Source organism: Trachymyrmex cornetzi, unplaced genomic scaffold (genome assembly GCF_001594075.2).
Source record: "Trachymyrmex cornetzi isolate Tcor2-1 unplaced genomic scaffold, Tcor1.1 scaffold26, whole genome shotgun sequence".
Classification (NCBI taxonomy): Eukaryota; Metazoa; Arthropoda; class Insecta; order Hymenoptera; family Formicidae; genus Trachymyrmex; species Trachymyrmex cornetzi.
In genome coordinates, this window is record NW_017297270.1 from 1362184 (window position 1) to 1380862 (window position 18679).

At 31.2% G+C, this 18679-nt stretch overlaps 1 protein-coding gene across 3 annotated transcripts in view; it reads right to left on the reverse strand.

Moving 5' to 3' along the window:
- Window positions 1-18234, reverse strand: part of LOC108761718 (putative fatty acyl-CoA reductase CG5065) — a 25625-nt gene extending 7391 nt beyond the window's left edge. Inside the window, exons 1-2 of one of the 3 annotated variants that reach the window (XM_018508419.1) lie at window positions 18172-18234; window positions 1174-1444 (exon numbers count right to left, since the gene is read on the reverse strand). In XM_018508419.1, the coding sequence (XP_018363921.1) occupies window positions 1174-1416 (243 nt within the window). In that variant the 5' untranslated portion in view covers window positions 1417-1444; window positions 18172-18234. Of the gene's footprint in view, window positions 1-1173; window positions 1445-5089; window positions 5114-16265; window positions 16489-18171 lie in introns of those variants that run through there. The other 2 variants (XM_018508418.1, XM_018508420.1) reach the window with 2 other exon arrangements.
- Between the last annotated feature and the right edge of the window lie 445 nt (window positions 18235-18679).

Here is an 18679-nt window from a genome sequence, read left to right on the forward strand (position 1 = left end):
TATATTAATTAATTTATATATTTATATATAAACATATACATATATCGAATGCAATGACGATTTGAAATTAATATAGTTTTAGATAGCCGTGAGAACGGCGACAATCGCGACCTTTTGTCGTACTTTTCGATGACAACTTGACACTTTAGACATAAGCACGCTGCAGGTAAAATATTTAAGGCGTTCTACGCGAGGTTGTAAGGAATCGATATTGCATTAATTTAACAAGTGCGTAGGCTATTACGTCTATAAGAAATCTGGCACAAATGTGATAAAATTAAATTTACAGAGGACTACTGATAAAAGTAAGCTTCTATGTAGGATACTCCGCGAGTACATGTTTCAGAATGTGTATATAATAGTATTATTAAAAAGAAAATCTAATTTTTGATGTAAAATGAATATTTTTTTTAATTTTTCTGAGACTTAAGCTTTTAATAAGTTTTAAACTGAAGAAGAGTCGAATAGAATATTATAACACAGAGTAAACATAAAAAATTGTATTTTTAAATGATTTTAATTTTCATATAATTTTCAAATGTGTTGTACGAAATAATAAAAACAATTTCCAATTTAATAGCCTTAAAACTCTCGCAGTGCGCCTTTTGCAGATTTAAATTAGCTCAATTTCTGTGTAGTTTACTTTTTCCGATACTCCTGACGAAGACAGATAAGAAAAATGTTTTCCTGTTTAGATTACAGACATAACTAATTTATGAATTGTTTGTGAATTTTAATGTAAGGATGTGATGTGTAATCGCACTTGTTTTAAAAATGACACAACTTAAAAAAATGATTTTCGAATTATTATGATGAATGAGTTAGGTATACATATACATAAATGTTAGTTTATATATCACCAGAAGGAAATTAAGTCAGTGTTGCCAGATGCTAGGGAATTTCCCTAAACCTAGGGAGAATTACAAGAAAAAAAATGATAGGAGAATATTAAAATCGTCACAACTTAAAGAAGATAGTTTATTTTTGTGTGACAAAAGTGACAAAAATAACATTCAATCATATTTTTAAAAGTATCATGTTCTTTTTGCCAATTTAATTATTCAATGTAAGTTCCTATCAAGTTGAAAAATAGCTTTTTCACTTTTCTAGGCAACTTAATTTTTTGAATTGTATCACTTTTGAAACAATATGTATATATGTATATATACGAACGGGATTGTTCAGTAGTTCCTTAAAACGTTGCTCAACGGATAGGCCTCTTTTTGGACGGATTAAAACGAAAATTGTGGCTACCCGGGGACACGAACGTAGCAGCTTTTCTAGAAGGGCTTTCCCTAAGAAGCCAGTAGCGCCGGTTAAAAGAATCACTGTCTCAGCGAAGAACGCGTCAATCGAACTCCCCCTCGAGTGATCCTCATCGTGTCCTGAATTGGTTTGTGCGTTCGTCGTACCCATTTTGATGTCTGTTTTAAACTCTACACAACTGTGAAAACATATTAGACAATAAATTAACAAAGCGGTTCATTGCTATAATCTTTTAAGAATAGGTATGAAGATGATCTTTTCTCAATTAAAAATTATTGTTCAATTAAATAAGATGTCTGAGATAGAAGAGATCGTAAAGTGTATTTAGGGACATTTTTTAAATATTAATTTTCAGAATTTTTTAAAACTAATATTTTTTCAATTTTTAATTTTGTTCACAAATATAAATGTTTATTTCAACAAATATATAAAATAAGGCTCGAAAAAATCTATCAGTGAAAAATATAAAAAAGCCCATCAGTCACATCGGCTGTTCAGATGCACAGAAAACTCTCTATTTTCGTGTGAATGTAAGAAAATGAATAAAATAAACGTTTCGACCCTTCAATTCGGGTTCTTATCAATATAAAATATAAATCTAAATTACATAAGTAACGCAAATTCCAAGATGGTGATTCCCGACAATTTAACTCGTTCTTCTTTATCTAAATGCCAAATTAGCTACCCAGATAGCCAACCGTGCAAAAGTCACAGCTGAACAAGCTATGATTTTTATAATTTAGATATCGTACAGGTATCGTGCAAGTCAATGTCGTCAGATTTTAGTTACTACTTCAAATTATATTACAGCATTAAAACAAGACAAATTATATTACTAGCATTAAAACAAAACTGCGTGCTATAACTTTGAAAATGCACGGTGCTGTTACACGTATCGGGTTTTGTGCCGAATTCTTGTGCCCGTTCCATATTGCACGTAGATTTCTCCCGTAAAGCGATCGCATTATCAGCATTAAAATAAAACTGCGTGCTATAACTTTGGAATTGCATGGTGTTTTTACGCATGACTAGTTTCGTGCAGAAATATTCAATGTCTCATTTTCAAACAGTACACAATATCGTCACTAGAAAGACACAGCGAAGTTCAGTTACTCGTATTTAAAAAATCACATCGAATTGGATAAAAAGCGCACTATGATGAGAAATTCTCAACAAAAAATTTTTATCCTTTTTTTGGCTGAGTTCTTTTAGATCATCCAATTAAACTTTTAGATGTTGTCAACAGACTCAACATCTAAAAGTCTAAATGGATGATCTAGAAGAATACACCGATAACAGCAAGCGCTCACTCAACTGTTGAATGAAATAAGAACAAGGGTGGGAAAACGTCACGGAATTGTGAAATCATGTTTGACTTATATAAAAAACCCACAAATTCTGGAAGGTATCTAAATTATCACTCCAACCATCCCATAGCACACAAAAAAGGTATTGTCACTTCCTTGGTTGACAGAGTTGTGTTCCTCTCACATCCTAGTTTTCACAAAAAAAATATCACGAACATAATAAACACTCTAATAAATAATGGCTATCCAATCGAATTTCTATTTAATATAATAAGTAATAGAATAAAATTTTTATCTTATCATAATAATAATCAACAACACACACGTCAAAATGAAACAATAGATACTGAAATTAAAAAATTTTTTGTATTACCATATGTAAATAATTTAACGGAAAAATTTAAAAAGGTGTACGAGAAGTACAATTTAAATATTGCATATAAATCTAGTAACAAATTAAGTAAATTTATCAAAACGGGAAAAGATAGATTGGATAAAATAAAAAATACTCATGTTATATACAAAATTAATTGTCGGGATTGTAAACGCTCATACGTAGGGTAAACGAAAAGGAAATTGAAAACTAGGATCAGGGAACACAAATCTGACATTAATAAATCAAATAATCAGTCAGTTGTTTTATACCATCGGGGTGAATTAGATCATGAAATGGATTGGGAGAATATTGAAATTTTAGATGCAGAACCATCCTTTTATAAAAGAACTATTTCAGAAATGATCCACTTAAAAAGACAATCTGAAGGGATTAATAATCAATGCGACACAGAAAAATTACCGATTTCCTATTTACCGATAATCCAATCAATGAAATGGATAAAAATTATATAGAAATAACCGATAGATGGCTATCAGACGTTTCCCCACATTGATTACTCCTTCCTAACTCATAATCTCTCCTTCCTTTCTTAAAGATAGAAACCTTCGTATGAATTTATATAATTAGAAGAACTTAAGATTATTCTCATTTGAAAGTCAATCTTTAACTATAATATATTAACAAGAAGTAACTTCCACTGTGAACTGCCAGACGAAAAGTCAAGATTTGGGTAATGTTATAATTATATACTTACATAAATAAAACATCTCCATAATTGAATTAACGATAGTCTATGATTGAATGATTATTTTAGTTTGGGAACTCAATCTTACAAATTCAAAGATATCTAATCAATTGACTAATAACTACACATTGTGGATAACTTCATAAAATATAGAACGAATTATAGAAGGAAAAAAATTGTATTGACTCGAAGATACCTACGAATTGTTAATTAAATTGTAACTGACAAAACTAGAAGCGCATTTAATGTATTATTTGATTAATTTGTAAATTGTTTAATTACTTAAGTAATACTGAAGATGGCCATATTCAAGGTCGAAACGTTTATTGTTTGTAATGATATGTCTATCTAATCAATTTGTAAGAAATATTATATGTTTAATATATGATTTAAATTTACTAACGATATCTAGTGTGTGGCGAATGCTCAAACCTTTTTTAATTGTTTATTGTAGAAAGTCCATAACTTTCAAGCCTTATAACTCAAAAAGTACTTAATGAAAAATATGTTTTGGAGAGTTCTCGAGATAAGCGACAAGAATATGCAATAAAAAATGGAGGTTTTCGTTTTAAAAAATCAATGTGACCTTGACCTGACCTTAGCAACGCTAACCAAGGTCAAACTGATAAGATTAGTAAATAAATCTTTTAATCCTACAATTTATAATACAATTTACAATTTATAAAGTATTTTTTTATAAAACATATTTTTCGAGACATTCAGGAGTGTCGGTATTTTACATACACCCTGTATATATACATTTGTTATGCCCATATACAATTAATAAATATAAATGCATTTTATTATTAAGTTGAAACTGCGTTCCTCAAGTGCTGTTTTTATATAATCATAGACTTGTCCATTAAAATATTTATATTTAATAGTTATACAAGCTCTTTGTTAACGTTAATTAAATTAATTTATGTTACATTATTTAGATTTCAGGGCCTGCGTCTTTACTTATTTCTATTCACATTTGTTAAGTTTGCACTAATTTCAATTTATGTTCCTCAAATCTGACATGTAAAATTCCACATGCCAGATATTTGGCTTATATAAAATTTGCATATGCTCCATACATGCAGAAGTCTTTATCCATGGCAGGAGATTTCTCTGACATTTTCGAAACTAAAAGATAAGTAGAATTAGAATTTTCAGACTTTCGTTATTTATATGCATTCCAAACGAGAGACATAATATTTCAAAAATGAAAATTATAATTTATGTGACACTTCTTGTGCACGTGTAAGTATTCATACATTAATTATGGTGTTCATATCCTTGACCCGAGATACCGTAACTTCCACCGCATGTCTCAAATCGATATAGTGGTGACGGTCATCAACCGACGTCGGAAAAAGCTTTTTATTAATATTTTACGCGCGAATATAGTTCGTGGCTGTAGCTATGTGAAACGTTATGTGTGTCACTTACCTACTTTTTCGATATGACGTCACTTTACAAATCGTGGCTAGATATTAGTAATAAAAATAATGTTAAAAGAAATCTGCAATGATTATGATAGAAATCGTACAATTTATTTAAATTATTTCATCTGCGATATAACATGGTTAACGATTGGAATGATTTGTGAAGATTTTGTTTTGACATAGCTTGTAAAGAGATTATTACAATTTCTTGTAAGTTTCTGATGTCTCTGATACGACTTTCCTTTTATGACTTTTAATTTCAGAAATAGGCACAATGTTAAATCGGGAGAATATCATAACTCTTAGGAAAAGAATAATAAATAATGCCAATGTGAATCGACACAGGTTGTTCGTGTATAGTAACGTATATATTAAATATAATAGATACAGATTTCAACTCTTGGTATTCGGTCTTCAGTTTGTAAGATTTAATCGTTAGAAATCCGTGATATTATAGAATAAAAGGAGGGAAGTTAAAAAGTTGAATTATTGTTAAACTGTTGTCCAAAATAAAATTCTTCAATATCGTCCTTTGTATTTTCAAACCGTAGACATATAACATAAATGTTAGAAATTTAAAATAATGAATTAAAACGTGTAAAGTAAACTTGGTCAAACAAAAATAAAATATATGTAAGTAAAAAATCACTAAAAACTTACGTTAAATTTAAATTAACGATGGTCAGATTACAAAGTAAATTAAGATGTATTTAGAATACGAATATATAATTTGAAACAAAAAAGCATTAATCCTTCACAAATCATAATACAAGTCTAACAAATCATTGTCATTTTGTATTAATCTATTTCTTATTTTTTAATAAAAATCGCCTCTGAAATTAATCTTTTATTGAATCTTCCCTTATCGAGAATCAATGATTTTTATCTCAAATATTTTTATAGTATATTTGAAATTTTTCACAAGTAGGGGCGTTTCTTTACGTGTATACATATATTGTATAAATTGTCAATACCACTATTGGAAAATTTTTAGAATAAAATACATATATAGAGGAAAGTAGGGAAACACCTAAGGGAAAAGTTACATACTTTAATAAGTAATAAATAAAATGCTTTTGCGAGCCAACTGATAACTGAAGATCGTAGAGAAATAATATAAATTAAATTTCTCAAAATAACAACGTTTTCATTCATTTATATGTTGTCAATATTGCGCTTAGGGCTCGAAATTTTATAAATCTATGTTCAGAATTGGAATCAGCGATACCAAAACTCCCAAAATACATTATTTTTGAGAAAATAAATATTTTTTATATTTGATCGTATATATGTTCCTTGCCGTGAAAGCCACTTTTGTGGCTCTGCATAAATCTTGAAATTTTGCGCCATGTGTATGTTACTTATATAGAAAAATTTTTGAGAAAAAAGAATCACTATTTTAATGAAAAAATGCCGGCAGTCTAAAAGTTAAGAAGCTTTGGATATTCTTGAATTCAATAATTATAAGATTTAGTCATTATATCGGAACTAATTACAATATTCGTGATCCGGAGTGTCGAACGTGTCGTTAAACTAGATCAATAACACGTTCGACACTCCGGACCACGAATATTGTAATTAGTTTCGATATAATGACTAAATCTTATAATTACTGAATTCAAGAATATCCAAAGCTTCTTAACATGCTTGGAATCCGTTAAACATCTACTTCAGACTTGGAAACCTGTAGAGTGACTTTTCTTGACGGACTATCAGGTTATTCAGCGATGATTGTTTGCTGAGGAAGAGAGTCGAAACGTTCAATACTTTGAATAAAGAAGACATTACGAAAAAATAGGAATTAAGTCATCATTCCACATTAATATTGCGCACCCTCTCCTGCGCTGACTCTTATTAGCCTTGAATCGGTTATTATTGTTATTTTAAAAAGTGAGAGTCCTGTTAAAATATTTTATTTTATTGTTTAAATCTCTCAATTTGAATAATGATGAAATTTATTCCTCGCGTGTACATACATTTCGATCCTGGATTTGGATCCTCTTTATATTGTAAACAATTTGACAGGATTACAAAGAATTTCCGGTCTTAAACAACGCGATATTATGAATTGATAGTCTTGAAATATAATTAATTATAATTAAATAGGGACTTACAAAGGAAGGAAAAGCAGAGTTGAATTTACGTCCACGTATTTAAAATATCTAATAATGATCTTCTTCGAACTGTAGGTTGTTATTTCTCCGCATAGAAATTATCAATGCAATTGTAGCAAGTCCATCTAACAGTAGTCACTCTGATAAAATATGTGATATGAGATATAAATTAACTAATTAGAATGAATATATCAAGAAATACTTAGCTCAATTAAATTAAAATGTAGCATAATTCACTATACATGGAGAAAGATAACACCTTCAATGTTGATGTAAAGAATATGACTTTGTATACGACAATAAAATAACGAGCATGCAGTAGAGAAGATAAATAATAATCTTTTTATAATGGAAAGGGAAATACTAATAGAAAAATCAGGAAACTCATAATATACAGCTAACACATTAAATCAAATGGAATCCAAAAGATCGATATCACTCTGTATATTTAAAACTTTCTGCTGTCTTTTTATGTGTATCATTTCCAAAAGATTAACTTTCCATTTAAAAAAATTTCCTCATCCAATAGCTCTACATTGACTCAATCAAATTTCTATTTCTCTACGCTCTGCAATCAGCGGTGGTTCGCAAAGGCATTTTATTTATTATTTATTGATTCAATCGTTGGAGCTGTTTCTTAACCCTCAGTACACAATGGGGTTGGCGTAACTCCATCCGATTTTCATAGTTCATGTTTTCTTCCGATACCTTTTCACTTATTGTAAAATATCTTTTGTGCTACGACATTTTAGACTTTCTAACTCAAAAATTCTTTTTTTCAGTCTTCAAACGATAGATTAAAAAAAATTTGTTAAAATCGATGCATCACAATCTGAGATACAAGCAAAAGAAAACGCTGGGTTACAAATATTTGGATGTTGGTAGATACGGACTGCCAGAGTTGTTTGTACTGAAGGTTAATATTTACAATTTAATTTAATATTAAATACTTTAGTTATACTCCTCTCTCTCTCTCTCTCTCTCTCTCTCCAATTATTTGACTTTCATTTAATTCATATACTATCAATTTAACAATCACAATTTTAATAACAATTTTAATAAAAAAACAAAATCTTTGCCGTTCGGAACATACCTGCTGCCGCGCGGAATAATGTCGAATTGATTTCGTTTTTTGTTTAAAATTATAGTTTTCAGTTTACATTAATAATATACGAACATTAATTTATTGTAGTTTAAAGCTAAATATTTTTAGAATAAAAACTTCTGTAATTGATAAAAAATCAGTTTTATTTAACTTTTCGCTTAGGCATTTGTAATTCTTTTATTCTCCTCTATACATCATAATTATTAAAAACATATAATGATATTTACTCTAAATACCACGTGCATTATATGGTTATTACGTGTTATACCGCACTAAGGCCGGTATTCATAGTCAGCTTTTATTTTAAGATCGTCTTAAGTAATCTCTTAAGTCGCTAATGCGGCCCTCTGATTGGTTCATGACATCATAAGACTGTACTTAAGACGGTCTTAAATATAAGATCTGACTATGAATACCGGCCTAAGTGTATATCGGATTATTACTGGATGTACCGACGAGATACTATTAAAGACGACCGGTCTTACGGAAGTTTACGTAACTGTTAAAATTTAAGCGAAGAGTAAAAAATTGATAATATAGTACTAATTTTATGATTTATTTGTTCTGTACACATGTAGGTACATATATATATTTTTTTTTTAAACGCAATAATACTCGATTTTTATTTAAAACTGTGATTTTAATGTTATCATCAGAGTTTGATTATCAATAGAGATGACAACTGTAGAGAAAAAATTGTAATTGTGTGATAGTGCACTCTCTAAATCTGAACCAGTAGATAATCACTGATATCAATGCCAAGTATGCCACTGGTAATCAGTGAGTGAAATGTGAAATTCCTAACCTAGTTAACATTTAATATGTGATCTAATTAATCTTAGTGCATAAATTCAATGAATATAGTATTAGAAGATTGAAATTAACATATAAATATCAATATTTTAGGATATATAATACTCTAACCTGCTTTTTTTAAAATTGAATTTCACTGATTATCCAGTGCCAGATACGTCATTGGGTGATTAGTAAATAGTGGCATACTTGGCACTGATATCAGTGATTATCCACTGATTCAGATTTAGAGAGTAAGATATTATAGCTTTACAAGTATGCATACGTATTTATGTAGCATTTATATAATAAAAATTCATGAAAATTCAATAATGTATTATCAAATATTTATACAATAGATAAAAGATAAAGGCTCTCTAGAAATAATCTGCATAAAAATCTTTCAATGCCTATTAGAGCCGACACAGGATATAATGTGTAACAATCAATTTATTAATAAACACTAAAATTATATGATTGTGACATAGGTAAACGTTTCGACCCTATTATTTGGGTCCTCTTCAGTACCAAAAAAAGAAAAAAAAACCACAAAAAAATTTTTTTCTATGAATAAATGTGTAGAGTGACTATGCAACAGTAAGTTTGAACGTTGCGAAGATTGTGTCCATAATGTATGTATAACAAAAATTTGGCTGAATTGCTATGAAACGGAGAGCAAAATGTTAGTAAAGAAAAAGATTAAAAACATTTTAATGAGAGCATGTCATCGAATAAGGAAAAAATTGAGAGACTTACATGTTATAAACAAGGAAATGGACTGACGTACGTTTCAAAGATGCATCCCGTCATTAATTGAACAATCACTACACAAATAATAAATTATAAAAATCAAGAACAAATTAATGATAAATTATGCGTAAAATGATGAGAGCTTACATGACGCGAACTTAACCGTCAGAAGTCACAGTTAGTAATGAGAAAATTTCAGAACAAAGTCAAACAGATGAGATACATTTCGTAAATACGTCAACATAGCAACACCGATAAATCGAATATTAAAGTGAAACCGGTAAAGGAGAGAAGTCGGCGCAAATAAACGTACAGTCAAAGCTATAAACAAATGAAACGGATACATACAAAAATTTAAATGATATAAAAAATATAAAAATTATGCATAAAATAAACTTAAAAATTATAAATGAGAATAATACATAATATGATCAACCAAGAAAATGTATAGTCAAAATTTTAAGTAAATTAGTAATAAATAAGAAATGTCAATGAGAATAAAATTAAGTGCAAAGGTCTGAGATTAAAAAACTCAAATAAAAGTACAAACAGAGTTATAAATAGATTAAAATGAAACATAATAAAAACAAAAAATATATAACTGAAATTAATAAATACTTAAAATGAGGAAACGTCACGAAGTCGAAAAGAGGCTCTCATACAACGGGTCTAGTTTGTACGTGTCATTCTGTAAATTTAATCCTTGTTTTTGTTTCTTAATGTGGATCATTTCAGATAAAATTCTTTTATTCCAAAACTTCTCTTTGTCTAAAATTTTTACGTTGTCCCAGTTAAAGTCATGGGAAGTCTGCAATCTATGTTCGGTAATAACTGATGATTGAGTGGTGTTTCTATTAATATGGTTTCTATGTTCTGACATTCTTACACCAACACATCTCCCAGTTTGGCCCACATATGAAGCATCACAGTTTTTACAATTTAATCTATAGACCACTTCTGCTTGGGATATTGTTGGTAATCTATCTTTCTGTATTCTAATGAAGGCGTTCAATTTTTTAATACCCCTGTATGCAAACATTAAGCCCGGAATTTTGCTAAAGAAACTCTTAATTTTTTCCAAAATAGATGGAATGTAAGGGATTACAAAAAAAATTTTGTTGTTTTCAAAAGAAGGAGCAGAAACAGAAGAAGGAATATCATCAGAAGAATTATTTCGGTGGTTAAGTTGTTTGAATCTATTGTATATAGTCTCTTTTTAATGGTTGTAAAGATTAGTTTTAGAGGGTACCCGTTACTCAATAATACATTAATAATAAAGTCAAAATTTTTTTTATGGAATTTAGGGTGGGATAGTAAAATTATTCTGTCTATCAAACCAAATATAGTACCAATTTTTTGAGATAGCGGATGGCAAGAATAGTAATTCAAAAACCGACCTGAAAACGTCGGTTTTCTGTACCAATCATTGATAATATGATTACCTTCCTTCATTAGAGTGACATCAAGAAAGTTTATGGAGTCTCCACCCTCCTCCATGGTGAATTTCAGACGAGGATGGTAAGAATTAAATGCGTCTAAAATTTCTTTATAATCAAGAGAATTGATAATTAACAAAATATCATCAACATATCTTACGTAGAGAGAAGGTGCAATTGACAATTTGTTTAGAGAAAGAGTCTCTAGTTCTTGCATGACAATGTCCGCCACAATGGGGGACAGCGGAGACTCTATTGGTACACCAAATGTCTGTTTATAAAAATTATTATTAAAAGTAAAAAAACTCGAACCAAGAACCAATTGTAAAGCTTTGAAAAATTCAGATTCAGGAATATTTGTGTTCCGTTTGATAAAACACCATTTAGTTGAAAGAATTTCAATCGCAAGGTGAACCGGTACATTGGTAAAGAGAGAAGTGACGTCCAGCGATAAAAAATCAAATATTTATGTTAATAATCGCAAATTTATATCAATTATTGATAATGTTATTGTTCTTCAATTATCCCCGGACCCCTTGGATCCCATTGATAATCACAACAATTTTTCCAATGCCGGCCGTCTTTAGTAGTATCGTCGATGCTGGATACGAAAAAAATAAGATTTTATTACTAGTTCAATATAGTGCAATAATACTCTTTGCGTTTACCTCGTGTTCGCAATTCCCTCACTTTCTCCTATGCATATTCTTGCATCGATCGTACATCGACTTTTAAAACACCATTCGTGACACAATTAATCATAGGTCGTTCTGTCAAGGGCATACAGTGAGACAAAATCCGAAAAAGTTATAGAATGAATTTTGAAATTACGCTAAGAGACTCATATATCAGTTTTAGTAAATGTTTAAATTATATAAAATTATAATAATAAGGCTCAATAAAATTAAATTAAGAGACATGGTAGTGGCTCGTGCCAAGTGGGCGCGCAGCGCGAGACCGCCTCGTGTCTTTTCCGCGAGTCAGCAAGTTGCGAGCATCCGAAATTATCGGTTTTTTGATAAAGGCAGGATCGATCGAATTCTGAATATGAGCTCAATCGACAGCTTGGGTCCGAATTATATAATAAGCGTTTATCTTACCTTTACATGTCCTACGAACGGAGATATCGTGATACGAAATCCGAAATGTCAAAATTATATGTAAGATACGTCATCACCTCAAAAAGTTATCTCCTTTTCATATTTTCGACGGTAGATGGCACTCGTATATTGCTCTCTCTCTCCTTTCACTCTCTCTCTCTCTCATTTAAAAAATTTATTTATCTATAGTTTTATTAGCACTGTATTATATATACATATGTCGACATTTCACTGTATAGTTACTTTAATACTTTAATAAGTTACTTTTAAATTAAAAGTGTATAAAAATATAAAAGGGCCACTTGACCGCGTGACGTGTGAACGTCATTGCATATATATTCATGCCATTACCAAATTCGCGATTTTAACGTCGATTTGACTACATTAATTTGCTTGACTCACATTAATCAAGGTATATTTATATGAATAATTTATCGTTTTCATTCTAACCACGTCATTTTAAAAAATCGACAATTTATTGTATATTATATGACATCAATTTATACATATTTATATGATTACATTTTCCAACAGAATTTTATAAATACGAGTATAATGTCTCTAATGGTATTCGTCACAGTAATGAATATTTATTATTATAATGAATTTTTTCTAAGTCGGTCTGTTATCTTACTATACATTTCTGGTTCTACCAAGGCATCTAACATCTGCAATTTCGTTAAAATTTATAACTAATGTCTATTTTTCAATAATTGACTATTATAAATAATTGAGACTAAATCCTCAAAATTAATCAAAAGAATGTTAGGATTGTCAAAAGATCAAATAGAAAAAAGAGAGCACGGATATGAAAACGCAAGTGGTCTCGTTGCGGAGTAGCACGTGATTGTACAACTTAGTGAGCGATCGATCAACCTACACTTCGAATATTGATCGACCATACCAGAAGTTACATTTTTCGCCTATACGTATATGCGTAAATACCAGCGTGAATCTTGCCTGCGAAGATTAGAATCAATAAGACACTCGAGAATGACACGGAAATTGCTTCGTTCGAATGACGGAAGTGAACTCCGCAAATTAATATTATTTTTAAATACGATAAGCGCCACTTGATGATCAAAGTTAGATGTTAAACTAATACATATACGTATTCTTCGTGTATTTATCTCATAATTAGAAATACGATTGCGCGCCGTTACTATCGGACTTTCAACACAATCCATTTGAAATATTAATAATCCCCCCAAATTAATTACATACAGAACAATCTTTAATATATGTATAAATATAAAAGTATATATATATATATATATATTAGTTTAACATCTAACTTTTTATTACATAATCGAATGATTACTCTAAATTTGAATCAGTGGATAGCTATTGATTATCCAGTGGCATATTTTTGGCACTGGATAATTAGTAAAGTTCAACTAAAAAAGAAAAAATGTTTGAGTATTATATAATTAAAATACTGATATTTGCACGTTAATTTCAATCTTCCAATATCATATTCATTGAATTTACGCACTGAAACAAGGTTAGTTGAATCACATAATAAAGATTAGCTAGGTTAGAGATCTCATATTTCATTCACTAATTACCAGTGGCATATCTTGGCACTGATATCAGTGATTATTCACTGATTCAGATTTAGAGATACTTATACAATTACGCTTTATAACAATAATAATAAGATAAACAATAATTTTGATCCGATTTTTTACTTAGCGCGTTATAACGAGAACAAGAGAACTTCACCGTCAATCTTTTATTACATTCTTATCTTATCGCGGTTATAAGCGTTCGCATAATACAATGAAATTCTCAAATCACAGCATAGCGCAAAGATGCTATATCGTGTGGAATTCGCAACGAAATATTTCTTCTTTGATGAGTAATTGTGTCATTCTTTCAATTGAGAACATTATTAAAGCCGGTCATAAAGGTAAAAATTGCGTGAACAACAGAAGTTTCGAATAAAAGTGATAAAAAGTAATTTTGGGACAATTTATCACTATGCAAATATTAAAATTTAGGTATACATAAAGCTTAAGACTATTTTCGTGAACACATAAATATTAATAATTTTATACGGAAAGAAAGGTTTTGTTGAAACATAAAAAAATTAGAATAAATATAAATTGAAAAATCTAGAAAAAATGGACTATTAAAAGTTAACTATTTAAATAATTGTAGCATTAATACAAAATTACATAGGATGATTTAGCATTATGCTAATGATGCAAAAAGTTACGACTTACAATCAAATTGAGCATCAAATAATTTAGATAATTGAACATAATTATTTTCAGATCTTTTTCAGATCTGCATCTATGCTGAAAAAATTTTTTATAATAAATGTAATAGATTCAATCAGTATATCAATTAAAGAATGAAAGAATTAAAATTCTTCTAGAATTTATCCAGATAACATGTCTGTTACATGGAATATCTAAAACTTTTAACACATCTAAAAATCCAAATATTTTATGCAACATGAATATCATCTGGATATCAGACATAATCGATTTTTTCCTGTTAAATATCAAAATTTTTTGATAATAATATTGAATTTGTTTAATTAAGTTAGCAACTTCTTAATGAAAAGAAGTGTTTAGTAAATGTAACTAAAAATTTTATAGATACAAACGAAAATATATTAACCGAAAATATTAATCAAAACCTTTTGTAGTTATGTCTATTAAACGTTCCTATAAAATATCGAGTCTAGTTATAATAAACAGAAATTCTATTTGATTTTCGTAAAATGCGTTCTATCACATGTCTTATTGGTATAAATAAAACATTTTTCTCACTAGTGTAGCTAAATTTTTAGACATTTTAGCAAACCATTTTATCCGTGTAGATCGTTACAAACTGCTTTGATAGTAAAAGCATGTAAAACCGGTAGATATATATTAGAGCGGGATGCACGCGCATCTTTTTCTCGCGGCTATCATAATAAAAACATTATTCATAAAACTGAATTTTACAAGCGAATTTTAACATTTGTATCGATTTATTGTGTGTGTAGTGTGGTGTCCGTTCGACACCTTCACTTAAGAAAAAACGTAATAATTCAATTACAAAAGTAGCAAGTTTTATATGTGGAATTAATGTACACACATACATAATTGAATAAATCAATTTAATTGAATAAATTATTTTATAGATACAATAATTGTAAAATAATTAATTCAACTATGTATAGTAATTCTACATATGAAATTTCCAAAAACTGTGGAAATCTCGTAATAATATTTGTAAAAATGAAGATATAGTGAAACGATGAAACATGTGTTTTGATATTTCAAAAAAGCTACTTTTTGGCATGCACTCAAAACGCAACAATTTTAAGTCATTACAAACGACCCCGTTAATTGAAAACGATAGTGGCCGTATAAAAGTGAAAATTGTATGCACTAGCCAGGGTTACTCTTCCCGCCTTTGTGTACCTGGGGATAGTAATTGATCAGCACCAATGACAAAGAATAGCTTTTTTGAAATATTGGAATATGTGTTTCACCGTTTTCTGATATCTTTGATTTTACAAAAATTATTACAGGGTTTCTGTACATTTGGAGAACCCTGCATAAAACTTATATAGTTGTCACCTTAATAATTGCTATTACTAAGTATGTCTTTTCCTCGAGTGTGATTCCTGACATTATTCCCGTCTCTCTCCTTCTTTCTCTCTAACTTCGTCGGGGTGTTTTTTATCCCTGATACTTTCGGAAGCGAGTGCGTTTTCGCAGTGCTATTTTTTTTATGTCAGTAGAAATGTAGGCGATATTGAAACTTTCCTTTTATTTTCCTTCATACCAACATGAGTAAACTGCTGGATAAAGAGAGATCGCGTGCGGTCCCGGATGTTCGCCATGAGAATTATACGCTGTCATCGAAGGGTTAAACTCACCGGGTGACCAAAGAAGGAGGATTCGACTTTGCCGAATCACATGCAGGGTTCACCACGTCGTGCCGCGGTCGCGCCGCACTGGGTCACGCCACGCCACGCCACGTTGGGCCTCAACCATCAACCACCTCACCTCCCTTGCTGGAGCGGAGCGTCCTGGCAAAAGAGGCGAGACGCACTGGCTTGGATCTTCGTCGACACTGTAATAACCACCGTGTCATACCATGTCGCGGCACTGCGCTGCGCGACTACTGCGCGTTGTGCTACCACCGCACGTTGGCTGTCGCGGAACGGCCGGAAATCACGTGCGTGGGGGAATAAATTCATAGTACACATGCGTAAAGGGTTGTGCGCGCAAGGGTTGAGAAGGTGAGATTCGGTGGGGCCGATCGAGGCCGAAAAATTGATCGACACGCGTTACAAGTTGTTTCGCCCTCGTTCGCATAGATTACGTTGCTCGCGGCGAATCCGTCAGCGAGCGGACGTTTTCATAGGGTTGAACTAACGTCATACAGGGCTGCGTTTAGAAATTACGCCTGGATAACTCTAGGGTGCATTTTTACTATAATATACGTAACGTAACCTATAGCTTAGAATTATCTGAGCATAATTTCTGAACGCACCCCAGTTATCCATGTTTGTTGCAGATACTCTTATGTATATTTCTATATCGTATAATACCATATGTTTATTGATACGATGTTCGTACGTTTTTGTAATTAATAATTTTGGAAATATTTGCGGAAAAGCGGAAGCAAGATATCACCTAAATCTAAAAGGATCGTACTTAGAGAAGAGACACATAGTGGTAACAACTATAAAGATGGCAATTGTACAAGTTTTATATGTACAATTAATGTACATATATATGTAATATATATAGTTGAATGAACTATTTCATAGTTATTGCAATATAGTTTATTCACTATATGTATATATTAATTTTGCATAGAAAACTTGTATACTTGTCACATTTATAGCTGCAACTATGCAACAAGATAAAAAGCCTAGCAAAAGCTAAGTTATCTTCTTACTTATATCTTTTTAAAAAAAGTAAATGTTCGTTGCGAAATAATTTTAACGATATGTTAATTTATCACGTAATTGCACGTATTGCAGGAAGGACATCGCTCATAACCACCTATTGCGTACGTATAATGTTTATCGCTGAAGCAGACGATAAAATTTTTAAGAACAATACATTAGGGATGTTATTAAAATAATAATACTAACGTATATTGGTAATGATGGAGGAGAGATTATCAATAAATAGATAAAGCGGTCGACGTGCACGTTCGAGTTAAAAAAATACGAGCCGCCCCGGACAAAATGCGTGTGGCGAAGTTGCTTCGAAGAAATTCCGGGCGCAATTCGCTTAAACACTGTAGATACGCCGTCGGCGTATTTAATGGAAGCTGTAATTGAATCTGTTGAAAACAGCTGTTGCCGTAAACTCGATTTGTAATTCGAGTCTTCGCTTGTGTTACGCACGCGGAGTTATTTTCCGACAACATCCGCTCGCACCTCGCTTCCGTCATGAGAAAACGATTTTATCCGTCCTCGACACCGTGTTTGTAATCTACATTCGCGCGACGATCCGGCATCGACAAACCGAATTGAAAATAGGATTCGACGATCTCTCCGAGGTCGCTCGGGTACCCCAACTGTTGCACGCACAGCAACGAGAAAATATCTGTTCGGGCGCGACTGTATTCTCTCGATTGCAATGCAGAAGAGGAGGGAGAACGAAAGGGAGAAAAGGTGAGAGCAGGATGGAGAGCGAAAGGTACACTTTCCTTCATCTCTCTGTAACGAAAGTTTTATGCAACATGCACCGCGCCAGGCAAACACGGAAGAACTTTCTTCGGTTACATTTACGCAATACGCAGTGCACTTCCATTCTCCTTACCTGCACCAGGCTTCCCGCGTATCAACGTAAATCGCTGGTAAACCGTGCGTTGCCACCACTGTAACTTCCGTAACTGAGGCATGAACCTCAAAGTGCCTCTTATAACATTCTTTTGCCTCGTTGAGAAACCGTCCCTACTACCAGGGTATTAATTCTTGAATTTGTTAGGCCGCGCGAAACAATTTTCGAAACATCATTTTATTTTTTTTTTTTTTTAATTGCTAACATTACTACAGATAAAAACATGAGACACGTATTTCGCGAAAATATTTGAGATTTTTTGGTGAAGTTATTAACGTTTGTAGTTGCAAAAATTCATAAAAAACGTCACTCATGCGAATATTCAATTATTAAATTGAATATTCAATTTTTGCAACTTACAAACGTTAATAACTTCACCAAAAAATCTTAAATATTTTCGCGAAATACATATCTCATGTTTTTATTCTGTAGTAATGTTAGTAATTAAAAAAAAAATAAAATGACGATGTTTCGAAGGTGCCCGGTT